This window comes from Bicyclus anynana, chromosome 18, assembly GCF_947172395.1.
Source record: "Bicyclus anynana chromosome 18, ilBicAnyn1.1, whole genome shotgun sequence".
Classification (NCBI taxonomy): domain Eukaryota; kingdom Metazoa; phylum Arthropoda; class Insecta; order Lepidoptera; family Nymphalidae; genus Bicyclus; species Bicyclus anynana.
The window spans coordinates 14,001,664-14,021,030 of NC_069100.1; the positions used below are offsets into that span (position 1 = coordinate 14,001,664).

The 19,367-nt window shown below is 36.5% G+C and overlaps 5 protein-coding genes across 5 annotated transcripts in view; 4 read left to right on the forward strand and 1 right to left on the reverse strand.

Annotated features, from left to right (window-relative positions):
• The first annotated feature begins 1,880 nt into the window (after nucleotides 1–1,880).
• On the forward strand, nucleotides 1,881–2,422 carry LOC112049267 (histone H4). Its single transcript, XM_024087088.2, has one exon. It carries the CDS (start codon nucleotides 1,921–1,923, stop codon nucleotides 2,230–2,232), a length of 312 nt encoding a protein of 103 aa, XP_023942856.1. The 5' UTR covers nucleotides 1,881–1,920; the 3' UTR covers nucleotides 2,233–2,422.
• Nucleotides 2,423–3,671: 1,249 nt separating this feature from the next.
• On the forward strand, nucleotides 3,672–4,252 carry LOC112049265 (histone H3-like). The gene has a single exon (XM_024087085.2). The coding sequence runs from the start codon at nucleotides 3,714–3,716 to the stop codon at nucleotides 4,122–4,124; it is 411 nt and encodes a 136-aa protein (XP_023942853.1). The 5' UTR covers nucleotides 3,672–3,713; the 3' UTR covers nucleotides 4,125–4,252.
• A 1,194-nt stretch (nucleotides 4,253–5,446) lies between these two features.
• On the reverse strand, nucleotides 5,447–6,137 carry LOC112049264 (histone H2A, sperm-like). Its single transcript, XM_024087084.2, has one exon. The coding sequence runs from the start codon at nucleotides 6,097–6,099 to the stop codon at nucleotides 5,686–5,688; it is 414 nt and encodes a 137-aa protein (XP_023942852.1). The 5' UTR covers nucleotides 6,100–6,137; the 3' UTR covers nucleotides 5,447–5,685.
• A 2,285-nt stretch (nucleotides 6,138–8,422) lies between these two features.
• Nucleotides 8,423–16,446, forward strand: LOC112049286 (uncharacterized). The gene is made up of 6 exons (XM_024087123.2): nucleotides 8,423–9,532; nucleotides 10,281–10,515; nucleotides 11,910–12,169; nucleotides 12,658–12,817; nucleotides 13,414–13,534; nucleotides 14,483–16,446. Exons 1-6 carry the CDS (start codon nucleotides 8,877–8,879, stop codon nucleotides 14,704–14,706), a joined length of 1,656 nt encoding a protein of 551 aa, XP_023942891.2. The 5' UTR covers nucleotides 8,423–8,876; the 3' UTR covers nucleotides 14,707–16,446.
• Nucleotides 16,447–18,078: 1,632 nt separating this feature from the next.
• LOC112049274 (steroidogenic acute regulatory protein-like) overlaps nucleotides 18,079–19,367 on the forward strand; it is a 36,625-nt gene continuing 35,336 nt past the window's right edge. Inside the window, exon 1 of the mRNA XM_052886813.1 lies at nucleotides 18,079–18,333. The gene's annotated coding sequence lies outside the window, so the exon portion shown is untranslated. The remainder of the gene's footprint in view (nucleotides 18,334–19,367) is intronic.

The following is a 19,367-nucleotide window of genomic DNA, read 5'->3' on the forward strand; positions in this document are numbered from 1 at the left end:
CTAGCAACTGTCTCGTTAGCGCAGTGGTTATTGGGATAACCACTGCGCACGACTCGACATTGAAGACGATATTTAGGTATTATTTTTTTAAATAACTTTCGTTGTTTGACCACAACCAGAGTATACAATATATATTTTCACTCTGCCACAACTAACATTGATTCTGTATTTTCCTCTTTTGAGCGCCTCATTTTTCATGCGCTAGTAACACATCTAACAGTATTTAATATCATTGGGGTATTGTGAATAAATGTATTCCGTAACAATTGTTAGATAGATCTATAAAGGTATGAGGGGTTTTCTACCCTAATTTAGGCATCCGCTTGAAAACCTTCTAAGAGCTCATTTTTGTTTTAAATGTCAACAGCAAGCAGTGAAAAATTAAGAAGAAGAGTAGGATTATAATGAAATTACAAGGAAAACTGTAACATCTATGTAGCAATTGCTATATAGGTAAAGAGTAGTCGACCTTTAAACTTTAAAAACGTAATTGGAAAAATTCTACCTACACCTACTACGAGTAATTCCGTTGTTAATTAAAAAGATAAAGTTGTCAGTAAGATAACTCAGTCTGTTATAACCAAGGTCCATAGGTAAAACTAGAAAGCTGAATTTGGTAGATATGGGCATGTATATTAATTAAGTCTTTAAAGTGGTAAAACTAAATGAAAAAAAATTGCAAAGAAAAACCTCAATCAGCCCAACCGGGGATCAAACCCAGGACGGGTTTCGGCCGTGGCTAGTTACCATCCTACTGCCAAGCGATTTGGCGTTCCGGTACGATGCCGTGTAGAAACCGAAAGGGAGTATGGATTTTCATCCTACGCCTAACAAGTTAGTCCGCTTCCATCTTAGATTGCATCATCACTTACCATCAGGTGAGATTGTAGTCAAGGGCTAACTTGCAAAGAATAAAAAAAAATGTTTACCTAATATTCGGTACTACCAAGCGGAAAAGTGCTTGTAAAGTAAGTCTACTTGAAATAAATGAATTTTGATTCATGAAATGAACTAATCTCTAAAACAAGTCAGGATTCAATAATTGTTATGCGTGTATAAAAAAATATATGTATAATTCTGACATCTAGGTATCTTAAGTACCTTTTTCATAACTTCATAGGGATTTTGGAAATTGTCACGAAATTCCTTTATTTTTCAAGTTAAAGTGAAAATTGGACTCTTTATGGTAGGTAAAATATAAAATGCAGTCTTTTTATTTTTAAAATTCACCTCCTAATGGGGTTTAAATAGGGAATTTTATTTTTTTTTATTTTATTTATTTGGGATCGAAAACAGTTGTGTACAATAATATATATTACAAAACTTAAAGTAAATTTAAAAACAAATAGTTTACATACACAACCCACATCTCTATCCACGAGTAATTATACAAAATGTAGATGGGGCTGATAAAAATGATATTCAAATTAAATTATCTAACAAAGTGCTTTTAAACAAAGAAAAGAAAATAATGAAATTAAAAAAAAAAAAAACAAAAAAAGAAATGACACAATTACAATAAAATTAAAGCATATAAATAAATAGCAAAATTATTAATCGCTTTTACGTGTGCCGATGACCAACTTTTTAAAAGTACCTACTGGACTGGCAAAAATGTCTATGTTTTTGAAGTGCTTATTATACGTCTGTGTCATTCTTACTATTGGTGACCGTTTACCTGCATTTGTGCGGCACCTAGTAGTTGCAAACAGTCAAAATGACAACTCGGGAATGAGAGAATAAACCTATGTCTACGTGGACAAAATCGCGATCTTCGCTAGTATTTAGATATAACAATGGTAGTTGATATTACAACTAAATAACGAAGCATTTTCCAAACTACCCACATTAAACAACGATTTCGTCTATAAATACGAGACAGGATCACTGACATTTGTCAGTCTACATTCGACGTTCAAAATGACAGGTCGTGGAAAAGGCGGAAAAGGCTTGGGGAAAGGAGGCGCGAAACGCCACAGGAAAGTCCTGCGAGATAACATTCAAGGGATAACCAAGCCTGCCATTCGTAGATTGGCCAGGAGAGGTGGAGTAAAAAGGATCTCCGGTCTGATTTACGAAGAAACCCGTGGTGTCTTGAAGATATTTTTGGAAAACGTCATCCGGGACGCGGTCACGTACACAGAGCACGCGAAAAGGAAAACCGTGACAGCTATGGACGTTGTCTACGCCCTGAAGCGTCAGGGCCGCACTCTTTATGGATTCGGAGGATGATGACTCCATACGAAAAAAAAGAAAAAAAAACAGAAAAAAAATGGAAAAAACAAAAAAATGCATTAGAAATTTATTTTATTATAGTAATTACAATATAATGGAAGCTGGCTATAGTTAATTAGTTAAAAGTTACCAATTATTTATTATTAAGTTATCTACTTATCCGACAAGGCCCTTTTCAGGGCCGCAATCATTTCACTTTTGCAATTTAAATAGTGTTTTATTTGAAAATTGATTTTTTTACTAGCGACCACTCAACTTTCTTCACTGTTAGGGTCTCAATATATAATGTATCATCTATGGTTAGGGTTATATTGACGTGACAACGTCTTATAATTCGATGAAACCGGCAGCACACTCGAAAAAAAGATGACGTCACGTGTCATTTCCTCGCTCTAGGGTTGCTAACTTTTTTTACAAGAAATAAAGTATATTCTGGTCTATGAAGATTATTAAACACTATTTTAGAAAAACGAAAATTTTCTTTTGCAACCATTCCATCAGTATTTTCTCATGACGTTGTCACGTTCAACTATCGTCAGTAACCGACTTTACAGATAACCGATTTTCCAAAACCGAACCGAAATGAATTCTAGTGCGTTGCCTAATGAATGAAACTTTTGCAAAAATCCAGTGGTTTATGAAAATATAGTAGTATAACACACCAAGATAATTTTGTTTAGTTTCGGAGATGAACAAACGCTTACCAAAATAGCACGTGTTGTTATTAATGAAACCATACATAATATAAAAAACAAAAAATAAAGAATTTAAGTATTTGTCTTACTTATCTATAAGTATGCAAAAATAAAATATAGGTAAGTAGGTACCTAAAATTAAAATCAATACATATTTGGTCCACCGTGTCCGTCTGTAGCAGCAGTGCGCCGAGCGAAACTTGAAAATATTGGTCAATCCAATATTTATGACTTTCGAGTAAATTCATTATAACACAAATTCATAAAACTAAATACATGCGGGTTTTACCAATAGGCAATAAATAGTGAATCATGACGAAAAGTAGGTCTATGATTTATCTAGGTTTTGTGAAATCGGTTGAAATATGACGATAATTGTTGGGATTGAAGGAAAAAATGTAAGCTGCCTGGGAGCTTTCATCGAAAACGCTTACCAACTCCTTAGACATAAAGAAAAGAAAAATGCGGTATATCTATATCAGGGGTATAGATACCGCCATATTAGCCATATCAATGTGGGACCCCCGGGCTACATGGGCCCCTTACGTGTGAAAGCAAAAATTTGTAAAAATAACCCTTTTTACAGTAGGGTAAAAACAGGGGTAGTCTTAAAACAAATAAACAGACAAGGATGCCATTATGTCTTCCCACTTTATCAGATATATATCTCTTTTCAACACGAATTACTCGCTCATGTCACCACAAAAGTACGACTATCAAAGAACTGAATTACAATAGAAAACCATGCAAAAAATACAACACTTATAATAATCAACATTCAAAATGGCGCGAACGAAGCAAACAGCTAGAAAATCTACAGGAGGCAAGGCGCCTAGAAAACAACTCGCCACCAAGGCGGCGAGAAAAAGCGCCCCAGCTACTGGGGGTGTGAAAAAACCCCACAGATACCGCCCTGGGACCGTAGCGTTACGAGAAATCAGGAGATACCAAAAAAGTACAGAGTTACTTATAAGGAAGCTACCCTTCCAAAGACTGGTTAGGGAGATAGCGCAGGATTTCAAAACGGATTTGCGTTTCCAAAGCTCTGCTGTGATGGCTTTGCAGGAAGCGAGCGAAGCGTATTTGGTTGGACTTTTCGAGGATACCAATTTATGTGCAATTCACGCCAAAAGGGTCACCATTATGCCCAAGGATATACAGTTAGCTAGAAGAGTTCGCGGTGAAAGGGCTTGAAGAATGAAGATTATTTGACGCAGAACGATAGTGGTATATTGAGATGTTGTTACATAAATTAAATCATATATGGTTATTTTATTTCTCTATTTAGATGTAGGACAAAAGCTCTTTTGAGGGCTGCATAATTTTCTAATATTTTTAACAGACCTCCAAAAAGGTTCTATGTGCAGTTTTTTTAGTGTTTTTTTATCAGACTCCAAAAAAGAACGTTCTGTATTCCACCCGTGTTTATAGTAAGCGTCTGATCTTTTTTTAAGCTACTGATCCTATTTTATGGAGTTTTAGTAATTTTTTAAATACTTTTTGTAAAAAGTCTTTGAAAAATTCCTAAGGAATTTTGTTTTATAGTAGTTTTTAGGATTTGGTAGTCAAAAACGAACCTGCCCTTTGCATCGAAGAACACGTTATGTGCCCCTGTCATTATCATTAACATATCTGATCATCATCATTATCAACCCATATTCGGCTCACGAGCACGAGTCTCCTCTCAGAATGAGAGGGGTTTGGCCACTAGTCTACTACGCTGGCCCAATGCGGATTGGCAGACTTCACATACGCAGAGAATTAAGGAAATTCTCAGTTAGGTACGCATGTTCCCTTACGATGTATTTCCTTCACAGTTTGAAACACGTGATATTTAATTTCATATAAATTTTTTGATTTTGTTTTTTTTTTTAATTTTTTGTTGTCACAAAAATAAACTAAGAAACGAAAAATAACATCGTATGTGCCTTCTGATCACTTTGAAGGCGGTGACAAGCCAGTACCGTATTAATTAAAGCCGTTTCTAAAAAAAACACGGGAAAGAATTGTCTTTAAATCCTAAAACATGTATGATTTAATCGGCTTTAATTAATGCATGTGAATGAATGAATGCATGCATGTTGGCACCGCTCTCAAAGTATAGGTACCATTTGTTTTTCGCTTTTTAGTTCATTTAGGCAATAGCTGGGCTATAGTCCCACTGGGCTATCATCTAACATCTGATAGTGACAGTAAAAGAGTAGGTATAACATCTTCGACAACTCACATTGGAGCAACGTGATGGGTCTAAGCTCCATATCCTTTCTCCCAATGATAATTTTATACTATAGATCGGTTACATTCCTACAAAATCACCGCAGAAAGTGATCCGAATAATAGCCTACAAAACTGCACATGCACAATTTTGTTTTTAATTCCATTATTTATTTATGTCTATAAGTTTTTACTCTTTCTAAATACACAACTCGACATTGTAGACAATATTTAGGTATTAGTTGTCTAATTAACGTTCGTTGTTGACCACAACTAACATTGATTTTGACATTTTAGAGATATTTGCAGTCCTGAAAAGGACTTTGTTAAAAATATTTGCCCACCACCAACTGATTTCACAATTTTTAATAAATAAATAAATAATTATATTTCGTATTTTTTTCCATTTTCTTCAAACATTTCTTCAAGCATCGATTGATAAAATTCTTTCTTTTTTAGTTCACTGAGTTCTTCTAGTATTCCTGTGACATTGCCTTTAATTTTTCGGGTTTTCATAATTTTTGCTATATTCGTCTCCGTCTTAAAACTGTTGTGATTGCGACTTCTGGCTGGAATCCTGGTTCTTCTTCATGGTCTTCTTCGGCAGCAACTGGGCGTTTATGCCGGGTAGCACGCCCGCCTGGGAAATGCAGACTCCATTCAGCATCATACTCAGTTCTTCATCATTCTTTATAGCGAACATGAGGTGACGTGGCACAAGCCTTAACTTATTATTTTCATTGGCCACGTCGGAGGCCAAGTCCAGGATTTCTGACGCCAAGTATTCCACTATTGCTGTCAGGTAAATAGATGCGCCGTGTCCAACTCTTGGTGCGTAGTTTCCTTTCTTCAGGATCTTGTGGACCCTCCCCACGGGCAGGGTCAGGCCTGACCTTGACGATTTGGACTCTTTCTTGCCATGAATCGATTTGGTTTTCTTAGATTTTGAAGACATATTTGCTGTTTCTTATTTTTGACGTTGAAACGTTTCGTTTGTTGAGGTCGGTGTGAAGACGTATACGTAGTCTCGCAACTGTGTCGACTCGAGCGAGTAGATTAAAAAATAAATAGAGAATAAAGAATGCTGATAATAAAAAAAGCATTAGATTAATTATAGATAAACCTCACTGGCGCAGTTGGTAGTATTGTGGTTCTTAACAGAGATGTCCTGAGCTCTGATATTCCCAGCTCGGGTCAATTCAGGAGTTCATATTTCCAAAATTAACTGAGATCTGGTCTGGTGGTAGACATCTACCGTTGCTAGTTTCCGCCCTACCGGCAAAGATCGCTAAGCGATTTAGCGTTCCGGCCCGCTTCCATCTTAGACTGCATCGTCACTTAACATCAGGTGAGATAGCAGTCAAAGGCTAACTTGCCATAGAATAAAAAATTTACTTTTCGTTTTTTTCAATCCAATAACAAGAAAGCCTGCGATGTTGATGACACCACCGACTATTTAACTCCGTATTTCGTTAATCTATAAATATAATATATAATATAGAAAAACCCAAAAACCTCTTTCCTGTAACCCGGGACTCGAACCTGGAACCTCGTGGTACATAAAAGGTATACGAAATTCGAAGTTCAATAGAATAATACTTGTTCGATGCCACGTGCCGGTAGACCGTTACGAACATCTGCCTGGCAGCTGGGGACAGGGGCGCGCAACCTTTGCAACTAGCGAAGTCACTAGCGTCTGATAGTAGTAAATATATATGTTGCTTTATTTTACTCTATGCTATTAATATTGTCGTGGACGTGATAGCCCAGTGGATATGACCTCTGCCTCCGATTCCGGAGAGTGTGGGTTCGAATCCGGTACTGGGCATGCACCTCCAACTTTTCAGTTGTGTGCATTTTAAGAAATTAAATATCACGTGTCTCAAACGGTGAAGGAAAACATCGTGAGGAAACCTGCATACCAGAGAATTTCTTAATTCTCTGCGTGTGTGAAGTCTGCCAATCCGTATAGGGCCAGCGTGGTGGACTATTGGCCTAACCCCTCTCATTCTGAGAGGAGACTCGAGCTCAGCAGTGAGCCGTATATGGGTTGATAATGACAATGATTAATATTAGTAAGTGCGAAAGTTAGTAAGTTTGCTACTCAATCACGTACTTAACTACTACAGAGGTAGATGTGGAATTACAAATAGGCTGTTATCTATCCCGAAAACTGAACAGTTCACGTGCACGTAGTCGCGGGCATCAACTCGTCATTATTTTTTTAAAATTTAAAATAGGCTCGCGCTTGACCAAGATCTCCTTGATGGTATCTTTAGAATGGAACACGCTTGTCTAAGAGATGCATACTCGTACCTGGAAATCCTTACCTTTCCCTATTACCTTATAGATGTCCATGTTGTAAGAGCAAGAATATGAACATACAGTTCTACGGAGTTTCATACCCTACTGTGTATAAGAAATAAAGTCCTAAGACATTTTGTACCAGTTCTAGGGATATAAACGACATAAAGATGAAAACCCACCTGGCGTCCTGCAGTGCATTTATAATTGAACCGAATGTTGACGACCCCTGTCCGCATAGGGCGACTGGGCTCCCCGCTCGTACCCGCATGTTGGCAGTCGTTTTATATCACGACTTTGTTTACTATTTACGTAATACTCCGTAAATCTACGACCTTGACTTAAATGTAAAAGAAAAGTGGCTCAAAAGCGTTATAAGCCAAACTTAAAAAGAACGGTGAAGCTTGAGTTGTCGAATATATGACCTCGATTAAATTTTTACCTTTTTTTCGTTCTGTCTGTTTGTATCATTATTCTCGGAAATTACTTAACAGGTTTTAATATGATTTTCACAGGTAGATTAAACCTTAAACCTAGAGTTACAAATGTAATTTCATTAAGATCCAACGTAGGGTTTTAATATTTTATATGGACCCCTAAATTCTCACCCCACAAAATGGTCCTTCCGTTCGAAGAAGCTCATTCAAATAATTGCACAACACTTTGAAAATATTAATGCAACTTAATTTCAACCTTAACTCAATGTATTTAAGGTATAATTTCTTTTAACAATTAATGTACCACATACGTCTTTTTCAAATTCTTCTGTTTAAGAGCAAAACACGTTGTTCAAGGAAAATTAAACTTTATTTTTAATAATGATAAGGTTGATTTGAAATGGAATATAATTCCTATAGCGCGTGCTAAATGTTAGGGACATGGGGTGCGCGCGCGCCGTTTCCGAACCCTATAGTTTTTTTTTTTTGAAAATGGAATTACTTATTCTAGCAAATAGCAGCCAGTTGACCGTTGAACGTCGTTAAGACAAGACCTCTGTACAAATTATACAAAATCTCAATTATAAAAATATATTTAATGAATCATAGATACGTAAATATATAGATATTATTAAGCAAAGACTAAGAATATTTACACGAAGTGTTGTAAGTGAAATATTTTTTTGTGTAAAAATAATGCTTGAAATTGTAATCAAAATAAAATAATATAGTGCTATGTAGTGTAACTAAATAAGTAAATCAACTTGATTATTAGCTTTATTTCGTAGTGTAAAATTAAGTGAATACTTTTGAAAGGAAGAGGTTAATAATTTTAAAATAAAATAATTTGAAGAACTTATAGTGTTTTCCCAAGTTAAGTGAACTATGTGATGGCAAAAGGTGTTAAGAAGCCCATTGACCTCGGCCGTTACGCTTAGTAACACACCCTAACAGGAACCATGGTCTAGCGGACCCTCGTAAGAAAAAAAACATGGAGTCGCCAAAAATCGTTTACAAATACTATTCAAATCCAGCGTTTTGTTCGCAAAGCGAGGTGGTTTTTGCCCAAAAGTCATGTGTAACCAAAATCGTATCACCCGACCGGAGAATGCCCCCCTTAGGGGGGAATTCACCACGCAAGATGGAAACCAACCGCATAATGAGAACCGATATATCCGACAATCCTCTAAGGATTTTGCCCGGAAGGCGGGACGAACCGCCAGAATTGCCGCCAAAACCACCGAAATACCAGTTCCATAGACAAGCGTCTATGGTCTGCAAGCCGTCTCGCTCAGTCGTACGATGTAGGACAAGGAGCGAGGATTTAGAAATGGCACAGTTCAGGCAAAGACAGCAAACCAAATATGACAGAAATGCCGAAAGTGATGACAATTTAGAAGATAGTAGAACTAGACAGAGGTACCAAATACAATATGACAGAAGTAGAGACAGTGAAATAGAAGATAGGTTAAGGCATAGATACGAAATAGATATAGATGATGGGGTGGACTATTCTCCGACTAAGAAGAGGATTATAGAAGCAGATGAGAGTGAAGTAGAAGAATACAATGTAGATGGGCCAGATGAGAATGAGTTGAAGGAGATACCGACGGAAATTGTCAAGACGGTCAATGGGAAGACCCATAGGTATGTTTATATGTATTATCTTCTAACCACTTATAGTTATTTTTACTTCATAAATACTATACCGAGCTAACTATATCGATCAATAGCTCAACGGTAAAAGGGCCCGACTCATCACCGAGTGTTATGGTTCGATCCCCGCGTAAAGACTATTGTCGTACCTACTCATAACGCAGTGTTTTCCGGCTAGTTGGTGAGAAAATTCGCATATTGGTCGTATTTAAAAGAGATAAGGTCAAATATTCTTTAAAAATATCTCCTCTGGTAAAGGCTAATATTGAAGATAGACGAAGTTCGTATACAAATATAAAATATGTATACAAAATTCGCGTGAAATTCAAAACACAAATTACTTATCTACAAAGCCCGCAAGAGTCAATTAATTGCCAATATGTTGTTCAAGAACCACCTCTAACTTCCAGTGAACGACGCAACAAAATCGGTTCAGCCGTTCCTAACAGACAGACAGACAAGCTTGTTTTGGTTTGAAAAATAACTGCAAGCACTTGTAAAAACACAGTTATTCTGACATCCCAGGCACTTAAATTTTATTTACATATTAGCGGGCGCCCGCATCTTCGTCCGCCCTTAGACCTCTTTATACCCAGCGATACTACTGCGCTGTAAAAACGGAGTAACTTTTCCCGTTTTCCCAACATTTCCCTTCACTGCTCTGCTCCTATTGATCCAAGCAAACAAACAAACTTCAGTTTTATAATATTAGTATAGATATAGTATTGATAATGTTTAGGTACGCAATAGTCCCATCCGACGACGAGGACACCAGAAGGAACGTCACCTTCACATCGCCACAGATGAGTCAGAAGAACCTGATAGCGACACAGAAGCTGCACGAGCTTCTGTCCACGCCACGCAAGTTGAAGAGCTACGCGAGCCAGCCTTCCGTGAGGATCACCCCAAGTAAAGGGGATAGTCCAAGATATCCTGGCACGCCTATGAAGATTATATCTAGCACACCGACTCAGGTAAATTGTATTACCTATCTAGCGGACGCCCGCGACTTCGTTCGCGTGATGGAATTCAGTTTACCACAAATCCCACGGGAACCGTGAATAATTCCGGGATTAAGAGTAAAATCTATTTCCAATCCGGATTTCAGCCCAATCTTTTAAGTAGTAGCAGCGCAATTTAAGAACAAACATACACACTTGCACACAAACTTTCGCCTTTAGAATATTAGTGTCATGATAGCGGACGCTTCGCAGTTTCGTCCGCGTTATTCTCACGGGGAAATACGGAGCTTTTGTCACTCCTTATAATATCAGATATCTGCCACTGAAAGTCCTGTCAAAGTATGTTCAGCCGTTTCAAAGAATATCCAGAATACAGACGGACAAAAAATATCTGGAACATCAAGTGGGTTTGCGTATTAGGATAAAAACTTTATTGAATTTTGTGAACGTTTTGACGACCTCCTAAGGGATGATGACAGTTTTTTAAATTGTATATAAATTAAGAGTATACTAATAGTAAAGCAATTTTGTAAAAGGAACAGGGTATCTGCGATCATTACCTTCGGAGCTACAGGGATTCAAAGAGTCAGATTTGCGGCGCTGCCGCGGATCCCTGAAAAACGCCCCATACAAAATGGCTCGAAAAAATGACGTCATAGGCAATGTAATGATCGTTAGATTTGTATGCGCGTTCAAACAAAATTACTAATATCTTTGTTATTTGTGCGTTTATCTTTATAGTTCAAATATTAAAAAATGTCACATTTGATGTAAGGAAGCTAAAACTGTATGAATTTTCATCTAATTACGATAAAAAAATTTTAGTAGTTTTTGAAATTTTATAATCTCATTTATTTTGCAAATATCCAGACAATCTTTGCTTTTTATGTTAGTTAACATTGACCCTATTTACCCGAATGTATCATAAAAATCAATATATTCAAACCTAGTCATCATCCCCATTAATGCTGTAGTTCATAGGGATAAATAAAGTGGTCCTGGGCTCGATTAAATATAGGATTTTTTATTTTGCAAACTGAATTAAGAGCCGCTTAATGCTCACGGCTCAAGCCTGTGGTGTTTGGAGGTCCATGCAAGAGGCCTATGTCCAGCAGTGGACGTCTATCGGCTGTTAATAATGACGGTGAAGATGATACTGCCTCAGGCTTAGACTGGTGGTAGGTTTTAATCGTGACTGGTTCCCACTATTCCGGCAAACATGTACCGCCAAGCCATTTAATAACCTATTACAGACAATACAGTAAAATTGTTCAAAACAGCCAATAACTATAATCGAAATTTAATGACTATATTTAATGTTCTCTATGATAAATATAGCCTCCATACGAATCTGGGACATGTCTTTTTTTACATTATAAGGTTTAAAATGAAACTTCTTCTTACAGGTTACTCCTTCGAAATCTTGCGCAAACTTGACATTAACCAGAAACATGACCCCAGCCACATCACCCATTTCACCGAAAGCTCAGCAGAAGTTGAACTACGGCGTTTCAGACTTCGATAGACAAGACGTATTTGTGACGAGCTTCAGAGATAAAAGAGAGAGGAGTTTCGATATGGACCGCAGGGAGAACAGTAGAGAAAGCAGGAGTGAAAGAAGACTGGAGCAGAGAAGGGATAAGAACACAGCAGTTATCATGCCCAGGTAAATGGAGAATTCCAATACTTTAGATGAATGATAGGAATAAATTTAGAATAAAGGCAGATCTCTTAGATCCTTTCTTAATATTTTTTATACACTTGGAGAGTGTTTTTTCGAATTGGTGTGCCATTAGGGTTAGAACTTTTTGCATGATGTGGGTATAATTTGTGCACAAGTTTTTTGAAGAATAATTGTACCAAGTTTCGTTAAAATCCGTCGAGTAGTTTAATTGTTTCTATAACGAACATACAGGCAGCCAAAAATTTTACTGATTGCATTTTTGGCATTTTTAGCACACCCTGATAGTTATTTTAGAAATATATTTAATGTAGGTACAGAATTGACCTAGTATAAAATGTGAAATTGACAGGTGTAAGAAACGCAATCTCTGAGCCGGAATTTACCAACGAATAACGAAGGAAATATTTCTTTCACACATCAACGGGAGCGATATGTTAGATTGTGTATTAATATTGTTTTTACCATTCCAGGGTAGCGCCTCAATCGCCGTCAGTATACTCCGAGGAGACGTACAAGTCTTTCTCAAGTCTGAAGACGAATGCCACGGCCGCTTCGCTCACCATCGCTGCTCTCATGCTGACGCTGTGTGGCGGCTTGACCACGGGCCTCAGCTTCTATATGATGTATACTGTAAGTTACTCATCACCATCATCATACTTTGGTACCTCGAAAGGTAAAAAACGGAAACCTTATACCTATACCTTGTTGTTTTGTATGTCTGTGTTTTAAGATCCTTTATCTATGAAAAGGGTGGAAGTAAATATTCCAGATCTACTCGTTTATAGCAACTGAGAAAAAAATAAAAAAGGATGGGTCCGATTAAGCCGCAAAAACCACTCTCAAATGAATCAAAACTAATAGGGTAGATTTTTTAACGTTATTCTAGAAAATCGTAGTGAAAACAAAATTGCCTAATATTTTTTAAATTTTGAATTTTTGAAATTTGTTAACTTTACGGAGTAACAATAATTTTTTCCTACGTACATCCTACCATTCATTGAAGACGAAGACGATGATTCTGTCATATATCAACCAATCTTACTGATATACATACACTATGACAGCAGTACTATTCATCATGATCAACCCATATTCGGCTCACTGCTGAGCTCGAGTCTCCTCTCAGGATAAGAGCGATTAGGCCAATAGTCCACCACGCTGGCCCAATGCGGATTGGCATTGACAGCAGTATTAGTAAACTTTATAGCAATTTTGTTTTTTTTTAGATGGGACGGCGATATTACTTAGACTTCGGAGTTCTGTCTGGTTTCACATGCTTCTTGCTCGGTCTGCTGGGGTTCCGGTCCAGGAGGAACCAGTTGCTGCCCAACAGAAACTATATATCAGGTATTTTAATAAATAAACCATTCTATTTTTTGTATCTATTCTATTTTTTCAGTCTATTGCAAAAAGTAGAAAATAAATGAGGGCGATGTTGTCACGTATTGTTGTTATTATGGTAACCCTGTGTTCTGTCATCCTGAAAATGACAGTAAGTGTGGTGTTGCCACATAGCAAGTTTACAGTTCCATTTTTATTTACTTCTCTTTTAAATCGCACTAAACCTTTAATCTACTTACAAACAAGTATACTTATGTTACGAGTGTATACACTAAAAAATAGCTACCAGTGGATTGCTGTTTGTCTGCTTCGATGGTCCACTGTATTAGTCTATGTAGCTTTGGATCCCAGGGTTCTGGGTTCGAGTCCCAGGTCGGACTATGAAAATATTGAGCTTACCTTTTTTGAAATATTCAGTAACAAAGCTCAGGCCGGAGTTGATAAGAAAAATCTAATAATGGTACTTAGTAAAACAATTGAATATTATCAACCTTAGACCGCCAACCCGCATTGGGGCAGCGTGGTGGGTATAAGCTCTATATTCCATCTCCTATCATGAGGAAGGCCCGATTCTGTAGTGAGTCTAAATAGGCTGCTATTGATGAATTGCAGTTTGATACAAAAACCCCTTTTTCAATTCCTCCAACTCCTTTTATATTTGAACGCTTCCAAGTATAAAGCCAATCTTTTAATATTTATATGAAAAATCATGTACTTAGTTAGTCACTTCGTAGCAACACTCAAAATTATTATTAAATTCAAACATTAAAATTCTATAGTGAAAACTACTTAATTTTACTTACTACCCGCATCCTATAAAACTTACCACAACAGTTGCTAAAACCATAGATACTGTCTCTGATCGAAAATAAATATTTACGACTACCCAACTAACCTATGCGGGTACAGAATAATAACAATAATGCCTATTTAAATATACGTATTTCATTTCAGGCTACATAGTCTTGTCATCGTTCTCGCTACTCAGCGCCTTCGGTCTGCTCCTGTTGCTGGTCATCCAGCCGAAACCCGGAACAGCATTGAACGACATCACGTCTGGAGCAGTTTGCAGCATCAGCATACTGTCGCTGTGTCTGGCCTCAGTTGGTATACTGGCCTCGTATTGCTGCGCTAGGGATCCTCCTGATAACAGGGTTGGCACTGTTCGATGGTACTGAACTAAAGAAGTCGACTTTGGTTTGTGGCATTATACATATATGCGTTAAAGCATACTCGTAGGTACATGGTAACATGGTTGGTACTGTTTGATGGCACCCCATACATATGTGAACGCAATAGAATTTCTAAAGCTAATATAAAAATAGTTACAAAAGTATCTACATTTGGTAAATTGGCCTCGTATTGTTGTGCTAGGGATTCTCCTGATAACAGGGTTGGCACTGTTAGATTGTACTAAATCAAAAAAGTATTATCAACAGTGGTATTAAACATAAATGTGTGAAAATAGTGCACAGGTGCCCTGGTAGCACAGTTGGCACTGTTATATGGCACACCATACAAGCGTGAAAGCAAATGTTGTTTTTTAAAGCTAATCTAATATTTAGTTACAAAAATACCTGGAGTTGTCTGCAGCATCAGCATACTGTCACTGTGTATGGCCTCAGTTGGTATACTGGCCTCGTAATGCTAGGAATCCTCCTGTTATCAGGGTTGGCACTGTTAGATGGTACTAAATTAAATAAGTGAATTTATTAGGTAACAGTGATAATAAACATAAATGCGTGAAAGCAGTGCATAGGTACCCTAGTAACACACGCACTTCATAAATGCAAAAATGCATTGCCTACTCTAAGCGCTCAGTACAAACCTATATTGAACCACAGAATGGAATACATATATGGACAAGAATTTTCCAATTTTAGGTACTAATAGTGCATATTAAAAACCTAATATGCACGCCACTGTCTGGTTGGAACTGTTATATGGCACCCCTTACATGCGTGAAATGCATTTTTTTTTCAATTAAACTAATCATAATAACAATAATAACTGGAGTTGTCTGCAGCATCAGCATACTGTCACTGTATCGGTCCTCAGTTGGTATACTGGCCTCGTATTGCTGTGCTAGGGATCCTCCTGATAATAGGGTTGGCACTATGAGATGGTGCGGATTTAAATAAGTTTACATAATACCAATGGCTTAAAATTGATGCGTGTAAGCAGTTTATGGTATTAAATGAACTACTTTGGCATCTACCTAACTAATATAAATGCGAGATCTACTCTAAATTGATGAGATTAAGATTAACTATTTTAATATAAATAGTATAAAATATTTAATTAAAATATTACAAGTATAAATAGATAGATACAATCAGTAGCGTAACTATACCATCTGAGGCTCGTGGCGGATTTATAGGATAAAATCGTCACGCTTTTTTTTAAATGTTAAATTACTTCAGAGTTAATGGCCTCGCGAGCTGGGCTGGGATTTGTACATATGTTTTCTGTGGCTGGGATTACTTTTTTGGACTTTTGTCGTATGTTTTCTGTGCTTTTGTCCAAAAAAGTAATCCCATTAAATAAATAATTTCTGTAGTGACTACCACTGACGGGAAGCCCCGGATTAAGTGAGATTGTGGATTACATTTTACAAATTTTTGGTTTCACACATAAGGGGCCTCTGTAGTCCGGAGGCCCCGTATCATTGATACGGCTAATGGGACGGTAGCTACGCCTCTGCCTGCCACCTTGTCACGCCACTGAATACAGTGTTTTGTGTACCTAACTGTTTTATATACATTTATTATGTGACCTAAGATTATTTATAAGAATGAAATTGTATTAAAAACTAAAAAACTACTCGTTTGTTTGTATAATTAAAAATTGAATAATATAATGAACATTAATGTATTTGTTTGAATTTGGTAATAAATTTTATATTTGGAATTATAAAGATTTTTATTTTGTTTTATGCTTATCTACCTTCTCGGTAGTATGGTAGTCTTTACTTTAAACACAGTCAAACTTGATATTTCGACAGTGTTTGTAACATGGCTACGTCAACTTCAAATAAACGAACCAATCATTGAGGCTTTTAACTATGGTACATGATTAACTTATCACAGTTATTTGAATACGTAGGGAGATCCTAGAACCTCAATACTTAATGAATACTCAATACTTTCAGACAAAAACTACAACTAAATTTATAGTCGTTTTGAAATATCATTATTTTGTTTGGTTAGTAAATACTAGAGATGCGCCGAGTAACACTTTTGCCGAGTAACGAGTACCGAGTTTTACTCGGTTAAATATTTTTTCAACCGAGTACTCAGCCGAGTAACTTGGTTCAATCAAATTCCCATTTCGCGCGCATATACAAGTATTAATTCAATTCAAAATTGTTTTTTTCAAGTAGGCTTAGTTTACAAGCACTTCACAAATAGTCAAGTTTGACTATTTGTAGTGACTCTACCACCAGCTCAGAAGGCGCAGTCTCCTGTTGAGAAGAGTTACGGGAAACTCTACAGTTGCTCTTTTAAATCTTTAATTTTAATTTTATTTAAATTTAATTGAGATTTCCTAAATTACTAAGAAAAACTTTTTAATTGACACTGTTGTTTTAATTTTATGTACCTAAATAATGCTTTTCTCAAACAAGGTATACTCGGCATTCACCGACCGAGTTATTCGGCCGAGTACGAGTATCAAAAAATCCGCCGAGTACGCCGAGGACCGAGTATCAACCGAGTACTCGGCCCATCTCTAGTAAATACCTACTGTATCTATCTAAGTTAACTTTAAAAAAATACAATTGTCTATGCCGCAAAAATCCTATAGGTACTTCCACCCTCAAAGAAATCAAAATATATACACTTTATACACCATAATATTATGAAAGATCGTTTTATGTACATACATATATCAACCATTGAGGTGCAAATATATACATGACTAGCCGACTAGGACGCCCGCGACTACGTCCGCGTGAAACTCGATGTAGTACGCACCTAGTCATCTGAACCGTCTTGCCTCGCGTATTTGATATAGATAAATAGGATAAAGGAATAAATCATGTCATGGTCAAATCATGGTCATGATCTATCATTTTAAAATCCTCATGACGAGCACTTTAGTTTGATACCCATATTGCATTAATAGAAAAAAGTTTTTTTTTCACCTCGAGTCTTCTTAATGTCGGGTACTAATAAAAAGAAAATGCAAAAAACGTGATTAAAATGTAAAAATGGCAACATTAACAAAAGTGAGAGTTGTCATTATCTATTTACCAATTTCCCCAAAAATCAACGCGTAATTCCCCGAAGTCGGGGAGAACAAAATCCCTAATATTATGGTGGTTGAGGAACTTTATTACCTGCTATTTGATCTTTATTTTTAATAAAATATCCAAAGCCTAATTTACCGGTTAATTCTTACAAGTGTAGATGCAGATGCGGAATTCTTTAAAACCATTCCCCACGCTATTCAACAAACGAGCTGAACTTCCCCGAAATTCGGGGAATCCGAACCCTTGCACATTGGCAACGCTCCTAAAACACAAACGTCAAAATTGTTATTGTCGTTTGTCAATTCAATTGTCAAATCAAATTCCAATTGTTTTGTGAGTTGAAGTAGAATTTGTTGATCTAATTTTCATCTCAAGTGCTATTGACTATTTTTTTTGTTTGACGTTATTTGATAACACAATCGAGTTGCAATGTTTCCATAATACATCGAAATGGAAAGGCTTCCAGGGAAAATGTTTTTATGAAGAACCCACCGATATTGTTTTGTGTGATAAAAATATGCATTTTATAGCTTAGATTGCTAACTAGCGATAGGTAAGTCTTTGTTTCAATTAGAATTGTTAAAAGTCGATTTTACTAACAGCTTTTATGATTCATTAAAACAAATTACATTTCAAAGTTTCTATTAAACCTTGTCTAAGTTTTCCTGCTATGTTATGTTCTAAATTTAAAATTATATTTTTTATTAGAATGATTTACAATTGCTCAATCCAACAAGGACATGAGTAGGTACTTGTTTATCGGGTGTAATTTGAAAATAGAATATTTAAAGTTTTTTTTCAAACTTCAGATTTATTTAAGCGTAAATTTAACACTTGTATGAAAAAAAGGTCCTATAAAAGTCCACTTTACCATAGAGGCTATTAGAGTCAGGGTCACTGTTTTGCCAAACATTTCACCATATTGTTTAGGTACCTACATAGTAGGTACCTATTAAAATAAACATTACACAACATACTTAATATGTGATAATTATTGTATGTGTGATTATTGAATGTCACCAATAACATTCATTGAAATCTCAGAATACAGAAAACACCAGAAGCCACATTCAGTTGTCTTCAGTTGTCATTATAAAATATACATTGTATCCAAAAATTGTACTTTTATAGCATGTCACACAATACATAATTAATTTCAATGGCTTCATTCCTATGTGCGATCACACCTTCTTGAGTTTTCTGTATTCTGAAATTGAAATACGACATCAGTGATACTAATACACTAAGTGAAGATAAAATAGACAAAATGTTGACCAGTGTCAGCAGAGCTGTCTCTGTCTCTTTAATACCCATGTAATAAAAGAGACAGCTTATTTCCAGTTGCACTGCCATTGGTTGAATTTTCTCTATTTCGCTTCACCAGATTATATTGTTGTTCTTATTGCCCCAGAAGTAATTTAAAAGTCATGCCAAATTCCCATCAAGAATGTAACTCAATGTAAACTGACAACTACCCCTACCTTACACTATTTTACCCAACCCCTACCCTACGCTACCGTACCCCTGACAATAACAAACTCATAAAAAAAATTAGTAAATTCAGTCCAGCCATTCGCGCATGATGGC

Bases quoted from the DNA above. Each gene is read 5' to 3' on its own strand.
- LOC112049267 (XM_024087088.2), top strand. From the start codon at position 1,921: ATGACAGGTCGTGGAAAAGGCGGAAAAGGCTTGGGGAAAGGAGGCGCG.
- LOC112049265 (XM_024087085.2), top strand. From the start codon at position 3,714: ATGGCGCGAACGAAGCAAACAGCTAGAAAATCTACAGGAGGCAAGGCG.
- LOC112049264 (XM_024087084.2), bottom strand. From the start codon at position 6,099: ATGTCTTCAAAATCTAAGAAAACCAAATCGATTCATGGCAAGAAAGAG.
- LOC112049286 (XM_024087123.2), top strand. From the start codon at position 8,877: ATGGAGTCGCCAAAAATCGTTTACAAATACTATTCAAATCCAGCGTTT. The intron at 10,516-11,909 runs GTAAATTGTATT...TTCTTCTTACAG, and splicing joins TATCTAGCACACCGACTCAG to GTTACTCCTTCGAAATCTTG. The intron at 12,170-12,657 runs GTAAATGGAGAA...TTACCATTCCAG, and splicing joins ACAGCAGTTATCATGCCCAG to GGTAGCGCCTCAATCGCCGT.